Source organism: Trichechus manatus, unplaced genomic scaffold (assembly GCF_000243295.1).
Source record: "Trichechus manatus latirostris isolate Lorelei unplaced genomic scaffold, TriManLat1.0 scaffold00210, whole genome shotgun sequence".
Classification (NCBI taxonomy): domain Eukaryota; kingdom Metazoa; phylum Chordata; class Mammalia; order Sirenia; family Trichechidae; genus Trichechus; species Trichechus manatus.
Window position 1 is genome coordinate 2,445,182 of NW_004444146.1, and position 12,031 is coordinate 2,457,212.

General features: G+C 33.7%; 1 protein-coding gene across 8 annotated transcripts in view; it reads left to right on the forward strand.

The window, feature by feature from the left end:
- Window positions 1–12,031, forward strand: part of XPO4 (exportin 4) — a 160,510-nt gene that overhangs the window by 97,253 nt on the left and 51,226 nt on the right. For all 8 annotated transcript variants that reach the window (XM_023742451.1, XM_023742452.1, XM_023742449.1 and 5 more), the window contains exons 7-9: window positions 1,824–1,936; window positions 5,449–5,606; window positions 5,863–6,037. In XM_023742451.1, the coding sequence (XP_023598219.1) occupies window positions 1,824–1,936; window positions 5,449–5,606; window positions 5,863–6,037 (446 nt within the window). The remainder of the gene's footprint in view (window positions 1–1,823; window positions 1,937–5,448; window positions 5,607–5,862; window positions 6,038–12,031) is intronic.

The window sequence follows — 12,031 nt, forward strand, 5'->3', positions numbered from 1 at the left end:
CTTGTTTCATCTATACTGTCCCATCCCCAGACTTATTTTGAAGCATATCCTAGACATCATACCATTTCATCCACTGATATTTCAGTTTGTATCTTTAAAAGATAATCAAGTCTCCACTTTTAAACAACATATAACAAGAGCTAAGGAGCCCTGGTGGTGCTACAGTTAAGCAGTCAGCTGCTAACTAAACAGTCTGCCGTTCAAACCCAGCAGCAACTCTGAAGGAGAAAAGACCTGGCGCTCCGCTCCTGTAAAGATTGTTGTTGTGTGCCATCATATCGGGTTGCTATGAGTAGGAATCAACTTGATGGCACACAAAAAAACAAGAGCTAGTTTTCAGTTATATTCTGAGTGAAGAGCACAGTATTAACATTAGGCCAAAATAGGTGCTGGTGCTGGTGCTGTGTGAGGCAGTGAAACCACTTTAGAAAATACTGACACTTTTCATAACTTTCAGTATTTATGAACTTTTTTTTTCTTCTTTTTAAAATACAGGCTTGCTTTATTTCAGGTTCCTGCTGCTCCTTTCTTTTTGCTGTTGACTCTTTCCCCTGTACCTCCACAAGAGGGCAGATAAAGGAAAAGAGAAGTGAAATTTAAATGAACCTGACTCACAGTTCCCATTTGTTCATCAGTCAAATGGAGTTGCAAAACATTTTGGGGGGGCTTCTTAGAAACTAGCAGTGACTTCTCTTCTTGTATCTACTTACAGTGCCTTTCCTTGCTTTTTAGAGACCAAATAATTTTATAGAATATTATTATTTAGTAATAATATTAAAATACACACTATTTAAAAAGTGTGAAGCAATAGTCTTTTTACAAAAGGGTTTCCGAAGTGTTGTCAAATACTTTAATTTTCTGTTACTAATTTGGGCTTTGATGAAAATACACCATTTGAATTTATATGTAATTTTTGCATGTAATAGTTTTGGGTAACTATTAAAATATTTCTGCCCCCTGAGTGATGAGAATGTTGTGCAGGTACTGTATTTTAGCTGGGCATTTGGTTAGAAGTGGAAGGTACATGACTACTGTCTTTATCCCAGTGCAACTTTCTCATTTCCTAAGAAACCTCAGTATGGTAGTATCATTGAGTGAATTTTGTTCATAAATACCTACAGATATATTATGGTTAATTTATGTTTGCCAAAGACAGTATTCTGTTTGAAGCATGCTTGATATCGAACACCTGAAAGCCATATAAATTGCTTTTTAATCTGTGGAAATTTTAAGTTAACATTTATAAGGTTTTGTGTAATGTGATTATTTTTTTATTCCCAAAGATTGATATTTGTGTACTGTAATCTGGGGGAAGTTTTTCTTCTTCAGTATGATGTATATTTACTCTTGTTCTTTGTTGTTTTTTCCAGTGAATATGTTTCTTTTGGAGAAATGCTGTTTTTCTAAGTAGACTATATGAGAGTCACATTTTGTATATGTGATTTTAGCTGTTATAAAATGTTGGGGAAATGATGGGATAAATTTGTAAAAATTCTTTTTGTATAAATTTTGACACCTGTCTTGCAGTTAGTGTTTTGCCTTCTCTTTCCATCACATTGCGATCTGGTTACCGAAGTCTATATCCTTGCAGCATGATACATAATTATAATCAAACTGTTATCTTAACATTCCTGTAGCATTCTGTTTTTCAGCACTTAATGCTTTTTATTTCTTAGCTTCATGCATGAATTATGTAGCATATGTGAAGAGGCTTTAACTGTTTCCATTACATTCTTTCTGGATGGCTCCTGTTATATTTAGGATATGCTTATTCTGTAGACAAAGTAAGGATGTTATTGTTGTTGATCTTGACACCAGATAACTGGGCAGACATTATATAGCTATGTTTGAATCCTCACAAAATGTGATGCTAAAGCCAACAGAGTCCTGGCGGGAGACTCTTCTGGACAGCAGAGTTATGGAGCTTTTCTTCACAGTAAGTCTCATCTTCATCTCTGGTTGTAAGGGCCATGGAAATGTGCCCCTGAGAAGAGTAAATGCATTTGTATTTTTCTTAAGTGAAACAGGGCAGACTATGTCTCTGCTCTAAAACCTCATCTAATCAGTATATCTGCTTAAACAGAAATTACATAGAAATGTTCTTGCCAATTTATAAAAATATTACATAATTATGAAGGGTTTAATATTCTAGAATAGAAGTTCCCCGAACTTTTTGGCTCGGGACCCCTTTACAAACTAAAAAAATTATTGAGGACTCCAAAAAGCTTTTGTTAGTGTGGGTTATAGCTATTGATGTTTACCATATTAAAAATTAAAACTGAGAACTTTAAAAGATAGTTTATTAAATCGTTTAAAAATAATAATAAACCATTATGTGTTAACATAAATAATATTTTAATGAACAAATAACTATAATTTTTGGAGAAGAAAAAAATTTAGTGACAAGAGTGGCATTGTTTTACATTTTTAAATCTTTTTAACGTTGGGCTCAATAGAAGACAGCCAGATTCTCATATTTGCTTCTGCATTCAAACTGTTGTAATGTCAAACATGATGTAGCCTCTGGGAAACTCCGTGGTACACTTGTGTGACAATGAAAACAGGTAAACACTGTCTTAGTAATATTATGAAAATAGTTTTGACCTCACAGATAACTCTGAAAGGGTCTTAGGAACCTCTAGGGATTCCTGGACCACACTGTGAGATCTGCTCTTCTTGAGTAGTATACTTTTTATCTACTAATTATATTTATCAGTCATGGGTTAAGCTAGTATGATTGAATAGTAATGTATTTCAGCAGTAACTTTAAATAGTCCTGCTTATTTTTTGGAAAATATCAAGAAGTGAGCAGTATGTTCCCACATTTGCCCATGAGTTTTCCCAGTACAACAGTTGGAAGCTGGGGCAAAAAGTACATGTATATGATGTGTGTGTATGTGTGTGCGCCATGTCCGTGTGTGCATCCATGTGTGTGTTTTGGTTGCTGATCTGCAGTGATAGGGTGAATGTGCAAGTTAGATATACTGATTAGGACAAAAGTTCAAGTAAACATCAGTCAAAAAGAGAAAAAGCTATTTTGCTTAATTTCAGCTATTAATTATAGTCTCTTTTTTATTTTGAAAATATTTCTTACTAGGCTTACAACTGCATTTCTTTTTTAGATCAAACCGTTTGAAATATTTTAGTTATATGATATATATTTAAAAATATCTAAAACAAGGTTATCCATCCATAAAAGATGCTTTCTATAGAAGTGTTCAGGCTGAATATTACTTTGCATTTTCTTTTTTAAATCAGAGGGATGACAAGACTAAAAGCACTATCAAGATCAAAGGGATAATTGTGACTAAATTTTAGAATTCTGTTTGCCTGCCTCATCTGACAGGAATTGTTTTGATATCTATCCAAGTTCAATTCTTTGTATTATTCTCTTGACTGAAAGTAGATCCTGCTCCAGCAGTTTTTGAAAAGGTGAAAAACTTGCTGGCAGTACTGGAAACAGCTACACCAAATCTGAACAGCTGTCTAGACAAGCCAGACAGCTGCTCCTGTCAGCTGTGAACTACTACATGCAAATAGCTTTTGAATTTAAAACTTAACCCTTTTTTACATTGTTATTTTAACCGTTATGTAATGTTTGTAGCTAGTTACTTTGATTTAAGCAGTTTATAAACAATTTTAATTTTACATTATTTGTTACAAAAATGGCAAGGGCTATCTTTGTATTTAATTAATTGTTTGTTAAATTTAGTGTCAACTGTGTGAATTCATTACCTAATTTAAAGCAGTTTTGCACTGGTCATCACCATTTCCCTAGATTTGACTAAGTATACATAAATACACTCTTGCATGGATCCATCACGTGGATTCTGAGTCATAGTGACCCCATGTGACAGGATAGAACTGCTTCATAGGATTTCGTAGGCTGTAATCTTCACAGGAGCACATTGCCAGGTGTTTTCTCCCACGGAGTGTGCTTGTGGGCTTGAACTGCCAACCTTCTGGTTAGCAGCCGAGCACTTAACTGTTGTGCCACCAGGACTCTTTTGCATGAGATTAAGACTTTAAATAAATTGATCATATCTGAATATAGGAATACTTTATGTTGCATTCCACCCCTTAAAAGTTTGCAACTTCTTGATTTTTCTTTCCTCCATAAGCTTCTGAAAAAGCCACTCTCATTAGGTTTTCCTCCTACCTTTTTGACAGATTCTTTCCGATCTTGTATATGGTCTCTTTCTTTCCTCATCACATAAATATTGGTGTTCTTATCTTAGTTCTCAGGTTTGCTGACCGTATAAACTCTGCTTGGGCTCTCTCTTTCACATGTAGGAATCTTAAGAAATTGAGGGATTAAAAATTAATGGAATCAGTGAACAATGATTTATTGGATGTCTGTTCACTATGTCCCTACCACTGCACCAGTGGATACTTAAGAGAAGTATTCTAACCTCAGGTACTTTGTAAATGATTCACAGAGTTACAGTGAACATGACCTGAAACAAATAGAGAATAAAGTGCAGAACTATGTGACATTTCATAAAGTAGAGAAGTTTGTGTAGGGAGGAGTGAGACGGACTGTAGCATTCACAGAACTTGTGGCAATTAGAAGATGGTCACAAAGTAAAATTTGTGGTAGGTTAACAATTACCATATAATTTCTTCACTAAATGTATTTTCTTCACTATTTTAGTTATGTCAGATCTCAGAAAGGAAACATCTTCAAAATCTGAGAATATTAATAATGTAAAATTAGGTAACAATATTTGGGAGCATTTCCTTGATACAGAATATTCTGCACCAGGTGTTTTATACCAGTATTGCCTCATTGAAATAAAATTCAGATAAGCTTTAAAACGAATTTTAGTATAATTTAAATAAAGTTTTAATTAAAACAGTTTTAGCATTCATTAGTAAAATAGCAGTAATGTAGGATAAAATGAGATTTCAACAAAGAAATTGTCGGCAGTCTCAGAGTTAATGAAAGAGTGTGCTTATATATTGAATGCATGAATGTCTAGGGACTGAGCAGTACATTGATTTTCTAAGTCTGCAACTGTTTACTTCCACCAAGGCAGGATCTATATACTCTTGATTGAGCTTGTTTGCTAACTTTAGCAAGAAACTGTAGCTAGGCATAGTTAGCATAATACAGATGGCTGTCGTCGTTACTATTTTTAGAAGTAGCAGTATGTCTGACTGGCTGGCATCTGTTTCTCTCTTTGTCATAACATGCTGGAGACAGTTCAATTTTCAAAATATAGGTAGCCCTCAGTTAAAAATTAATCGATATGTTTAAAATTATGGCCTATGATGTAAAGTGGACTGAGGGCCAATTTTCAAATTTAGTTTAATTCAGGAATTAGATCTGTTTTCTAGAAATAAACAGCTACAGTAAATTTTTCTCTTACCTCATTCGTCATGATAGACACGTGACCCTTACAAAAGAAGAATTTATTTTTATGGATTAGTAATTCTTTCTAACAGGTACATCGAAAAATCAGAGAAGATTCAGATATGGCACAAGATTCTCTACAGTGCCTTGCCCAGTTAGCTTCTCTTCATGGACCCATCTTCCCTGATGAAGGATCACAAGTTGATTACCTAGCTCACTTCATTGAGGGATTGCTGAATACCATCAATGGGTAGGTATTCTTGCCCTTTATAACTGAAAAAGGAACTTTTGTTTTTTTCTTGGTGTTTAGCAATGGAGGGAAAAAAGGAACTAGTTGATGTTCCCCCTTTTTATATTTTGAAGTATAATTGTGTTAGTAATCTGCAGTTAATACACAGAGGCATACCTTTGAAAATGAATAGGTGATAATATTTGCATGTTTGAAAACAAGTTATTGTAACTTTTCTTCTGCTACCACTTAATATTACTCATTACTTGATTTGTAGAATTGAAATAGAAGATTCTGAAGCTGTGGGAATTTCCAGCATTATCAGCAACCTGATAACTGTGTTCCCTCGAAATGTTTTAACTGCCATTCCAAATGAACTTTTCTCCTCCTTTGTTAACTGCCTCACACACCTCACATGTTCTTTTGGGCGAAGTGCTGCATTGGAAGAAGTGGTGAGTGACTCTTCTAATATAAATTGTTTATTTTTTCACAAGGAAATTTACTATGCCTTTAGAACATTTCTCATGAAAATTGTTCTGAGTGAGTGTGAAAGTAAGTGTTTTAAGTGAGTGTTAAGATGGCATTTTTGTTTATATGTACAAATTATTTGCAACGTGTGTTTGAAAACATGACCTTTAAAATTTTGTGGCTTTAAATCACTTCAGTGACTGGATTATATTGGTTTTAAGATTTTAATTTTGAGGTTATTTAGTATCTGAATGTAGGAGATGGAATGAAATGCTTATATTAAATATATTGAAAAACCATTTTAACAATAAAAAGTTATTTGAAAAGTTTAATTAAGATGCTGTTATTGTAATTATGTCTGATTTTATAAAATTATCTCTGAGAACTTTTTTAGTTGGGATTTGCCTGGAAATTATATATATATAATTTGGTTCAAATAATTGTAACCATGCTTATTTTGATTAGACTGTGCTTTTTTATTTTTTGGTGGTATAGTTTAATAGTATATTGTTGTCGAATTTAATTTTCATTATAAATTAAGACAAATAATACTAAAGGTATTCTTTGGGACAAATTTCCAAGTGTATATGTTCCAAATTTTTGAAGTTTAGGAAACGTGCTAGAACTCCATGACAACAAGCCTGCGATTGTAATAGTTACTGTGAATAACTGCATTAATTGTAGAAAATAATTGATTTTTTTCTACAAACTAGTTAATTTAATTGTTGAAACTAGTTTTTCTTTTTATAAGTCAAAATGTGGATCTTTCAAAGATGTAAGAGTAAAAAATAATATTTGAAGCTATCAGAGTTTTATGTTAAATTCTAATTGAGTTGTTTTGGTGAAGGTCTGGAAAAGTGTATATGAGGTTTTCATTTTCCTTCAGATATTTTCAGAGAATAAAAAACTTGGGATTACTGTGTTTATGTAATTGGGCACTTAAGTGATTTGCAGAGGTAAGGAACTGAGTCAGGTATGTAATTATGTGATGGAAAAATGTAGACAGTGGAGGAATAGAAGTTTAAAGGCTTCATATGTGGGACTTGAATTTTTCAGGGGGAAATTTATGTTCAAAAGAATGGGAATACAGAGAAATATTTACGTATTTAAGCTTTACTCAAACCCCTTCCCAGTTATCACAGATCCTGATTCGTTCAAGTTTCACATAACATGGTTTCATTAACATCCTTTGTTTTCTCTTCTAACCTAGGTAGATTAGACAGCATGTTTATCACATTATTTAGAAACACAGCTACCTTTTAGTCTCTGTTTGTAGGTTAAGAATATTCCTCAACAGTTGAAAGAAAAATTGATAGAAGATAGATGACATTCTTGGTTTGCGAATTTTAAGTTCAGAATTTATTTACTTTAACCAAGAGACTGAAAAACTTGGCAAACAGTTTTTCTGGAGGATTTGACATACGAATATTGGAAGTAAGAAAATCTAGAGTCACTTTAGAGAAGTAGATGTATGTTGTGCTTTGTTTCACAAAAAGGCATGTTCTAATTATGATGTTTCATTTAAGAAAGGTGTTATTTCTTTTACTCTCTTGCTCTGTTTATGATACTGACTTTAAAAATGTTTTAAAAAGTACCTGGTGACCTTTTCAAAAGGACAGAGGGAAAAGATTTGTCATTTGTATTAATTATAGAACCCGGGCAGGGGAAGTTTGGTGAGGTTGAGGGCTAAGATGGTGGCCCCTGAATTGCCTAAGGGCTAAATGAATACTCTTGAATGTCATCCCAACTAAGTAGTTGGGCAGCATGCAACTAATACCATACGTACATGAACAAATCTAGCAAACTAGATTGGCACTTCTGGGAAAGATGCCATGTCGTCTTTTGTTTCCTTGGACTCCTAGTACTTGTAATACTAGTATCTAATACATAGTTGTTGACCTGGGATGGAGAAGTACATAAAGAAATGATCTTTTAAGTAAAATTTGAAAAGTTGAGGCATATTAAAAAAACTACTTTGGGAATCAGAGTGGTGTGGGAAGATCATGATCTTTGGAGTGACAGTGCAGTCATGGGTTCAGATATTAGTTCTACTGATAATAAAGTGGGGTACCTTAGGCAAGGTTTTTTTTACCTCTTTTGAGCATGTTTCCTCTTTGGCAAAGACAGGATAATCATTCCTTCTGATGGTGTCTGGGGTGGAGTAACTATATGAAAGTGCCTATACAGTATGCACAATAAAAGGTAGACTAATAATTATGAAAATGAACTTTTAAAATAGCATTTATTTAGAGCACTATTTTTCCATATAAGTTGTTAGAGTTTTGTGGTTTTGTGCAAACCAGTACTTTTAATGATACTAGTTTTCTTTATAATTTGAATTTTCTGACACATTTTCTTTTTTTTTTTTTTAATATTAAAGGAGTTTCTTTTCCCAGTAAGAAAACATGTTTAGCATATAGAATTTTGCTTTATTGTGATCATATTTTTTAGCACTATGTTTGCTGTATTTAGGAATACATATAGGTTGTCTTCTTTTTTTTTAGACATTCATATCTCTATGATTATGTTGCTGTAGCCAAAAAAAATCTTCATGGGAACAAAAATTTTTGATATTAATTTGTGTTCATGAAGTATGACCTTTGTGAAGTACGTGTTCACCTGTGTGCTGGGAGTGTGTTACTTGTGACTACTCCTAGGCTTGCAGTGACCTGAAAGCCTGTGCTTAAAAAGAGCAATTCCAGTCTTCAGCCACGTTGTTCTGTTATTAAAATTTCTTGGTATTACTTGAAGCTCTCTGAAGTGAAGAATTTTTTAGTTACAATTCAGGAATTAAAGTATTATCTGTGGCTGAACTGGAGATGTTAGAATGATTGAAAAGATGAAACGATGTTGCCTAAAAGTTAAAATCCTCACATATCAGCTATATTTTTAAATATTTATAATACTAGTACATGCATTTGAGTTGGTTATGTGAAATTTGAGTAGAATATGACTTCAGCTCTATACTCAGTTTGTTCCTTGCTTTCTTTTTTCAGGAGAAAATTTAAGTTTATTCCACAAGTAGGATAATCAGAAGCCATGAGTTATACATGTTGAGTTACATAAATAGAAAGTAGACTTCATGAAGTTTAAGCATAGAAGTGTTTGTATGTGTGTTTGGTGTATGCATTGGTATGTATGTGTACATGTGTAAGGTTGGTGGTGGTAGATACACTTCATGAAGGAAGAGCTTTACATTTAATTTTAGTATGATTGTAGCCTAATCTCAAGACCACCAGGACAAGGCAGTAAAGAAGAAGGTACTTGATAATGTTAGGAAGTTTATTGTGGAGTGTAATGCAGTAAAATAATTTTGCAATTTGTTGAATGAGTGAGTGCATTTAAACGTCAGCATTCTTAATTCAGAACCTAGTTTCTCTGCCTCTCTGGGCAGTTACTTTGTGGAGATGAGATGTAGTAAAAAGGAATGTATTCCTGCAAATAAATGGATTATAATTCCCAGAAGCCAAATTACAAATTGAGAAGTGGGAAGCAAAAATCTTGGGATATCTCAGTGATAAAGAGGGAAAACAGTCTCTGGAATAATGATGCCAGTAAAATGTGGATGTGTAGTCTGTCTTGCACCTTAAATCATAAAGGGTGGGATTGTTTGACACTCCATGCCGACTTCCCCATCCAACAGTTCTGATAGCTAGGAAAGAATAAATTGGTGATACTGTAGAGAGCACGAGAGCTGTCTAGGCCCTACATACCCATCATTTGGATTCGTTTCCTGCTTTAAAAGGATCAGAGAATTAAATGAGATGCAAGAGTGTTTTTTAAATCATGCACATGAAAAGTATACTTCTTTTTAATCATAACAATAGCTTTAGCTCTCCTATGGTATTTTGAAAGCAACCTAGTTCATATTACACCTTAATTACAGAATCTTATTAAAAGAAGTCTTTTAAAAATAATTTCAATGTTTTATTTAATTCTCGTTGGGTCATAATTTTACCATGAAATGTTTCATGACTTGTATATGAGTGAGCTCTGATTATTTCAATCTGCTGTACTAGTAGTGTACAACCAGTGTTTAAGTTTTACAGAATTCTTGCACTTGAAATAGATTATAGTGGATTTGCAGTAAAGCTTACTTATTCTGGTAAATAACAATAACAATAGCTATTGTTCCATATAGTATCCTGTAAATAAAAATAACAGTAGCTATTGTTCCATATAGTATCCTATGTATTGTTTATAATGCTAGCATTAGAAACATAGATCCAATGGGCTTGGGGTTCAGAAATGAACCCTGGAGTGAGGTAGAATAAACGGATGCCCTTCTACCCCATGTAGGCTGGGTGAGTCCCTGAGATGTCAGTCCGCTAGGAGTATTGGTGAATTAATTCAGTTCCATTAATATTTACCATGTGCTGGGCATGATGTTTAATGCATATGCATTCTTTTACATTAAGAATTTGAAAATTCATATGCATTTCTAAAAGGAAGAAAGTGTAATAATTCAGGAGTACAACATTTTAAAACGCTTTCTTTCTGAAAATTACAACTCAGGCTTATGGGTGTTTTTGTGGGTTTTGTTTTTTTTTTTAATCCTATCTGTAAGATTCTTTTAACAGCTGCAATACTTGTCTACTAAAGCAGTTTCTCCTGGGGGATTTCAGAAGCCAAGAACACTGTCAGCTGTATAGGTATTCTGAAGTTAATTCCATGCTTTAAAGACTATCTAGGAAAAAAATCAAAATGACTAGATGATGATTTAATTTCTTTTTCATTTGACATTTATTTAAAGACCTAAATTCTTTTTCAATGGAGATTTCATGAAGTTTCATTTGTGACATTTCTGTCATTTTTCTCTTTTATTGCCATATTTGCCTTAAATGATAACTATAATAGGACAAAATCTAAATTCTTATAGCAGATGAATAACAGCCTAAAATAATATAGCTCTTTCATTCTTTGATGTTTAGTATGCCATTCCCTGGAAATATGGAACCGAAAGTTAAACACAGTTAAACAACTTATTATGCTTATTCCTTAGAAATAAGAATTTCTGTGTGAAAATTAATTACCCACATCCATTTTGTTGCGTTTTTTATGTCTATGAATGATGTATTCCTCTTAACTAACTTATGTGATTTATATATGGAGATAATCTTGATGATCAATAGAAAGTTTCATGGAAAAGCTTTGGAGTTGTTAAGTTGGTTATTTGCTCTTTGTGGGGAAAAAAACCTATTTTAGTGGGTTGGATTATACCAAATATCTGATAGTAGCCATAATACCATAGTACTTAGGAGTAGATTTTGAATTGTTTGCAGTACAATAATCACAATAACTTAGAACTACTCTAGCATGGGATTTCTCATATACTTTTATAATATCTGATATTAGATTTTAATTTCTGATGTTCAGTTTGGTGTCAAAAAAGGGGACAGATTCGTATACTGAAAGTCTTCTTTCCAAAGCTTCATCTGACAACGTTTTCATAAATTAACCACTTTTTTGAAACTGTATATTCAACATAATTACTAAAATATAGGAACAGATGTTTTTTTTCCTATGGCTGAATAGCTGCACATTTACTCTGCTGCACACCTTCAAGTTAATTATGGGCATTTATGCCTAAGTGCTGACTTTGATTGCTTTCTCTCACCCTCTGTTCCCAAGTGAAGTAAGTGGGGTCAAGTAGTCGTATAAGCTCTAAGCCCCTCTGAAAGCCTTTCTGGCAGCAGGCCTGACAATACCCTGGGCATGAGCACATGTGTCTGCTTGGGCTCCTTAGTCATCTCTGGGCACGTGCTGCTGGCTTGGCTGCTGGGTTGGGGCCAGAGTGGCCGTGGAGCAGGGCCAAGGTATGATGAAAAAGGACAAGGTTAGGTTTCAGTTCCCTGTGAGTAGACTGAAAGATTTAGTTGCCAATTGTCACACTTTGTTTCTTACACTTTGCCTGCTGAGCTTTTTTTTTTTCTTTTTTTTTATTGTACTTCAGGTGAAGGTTTACAGAACAAATAGTT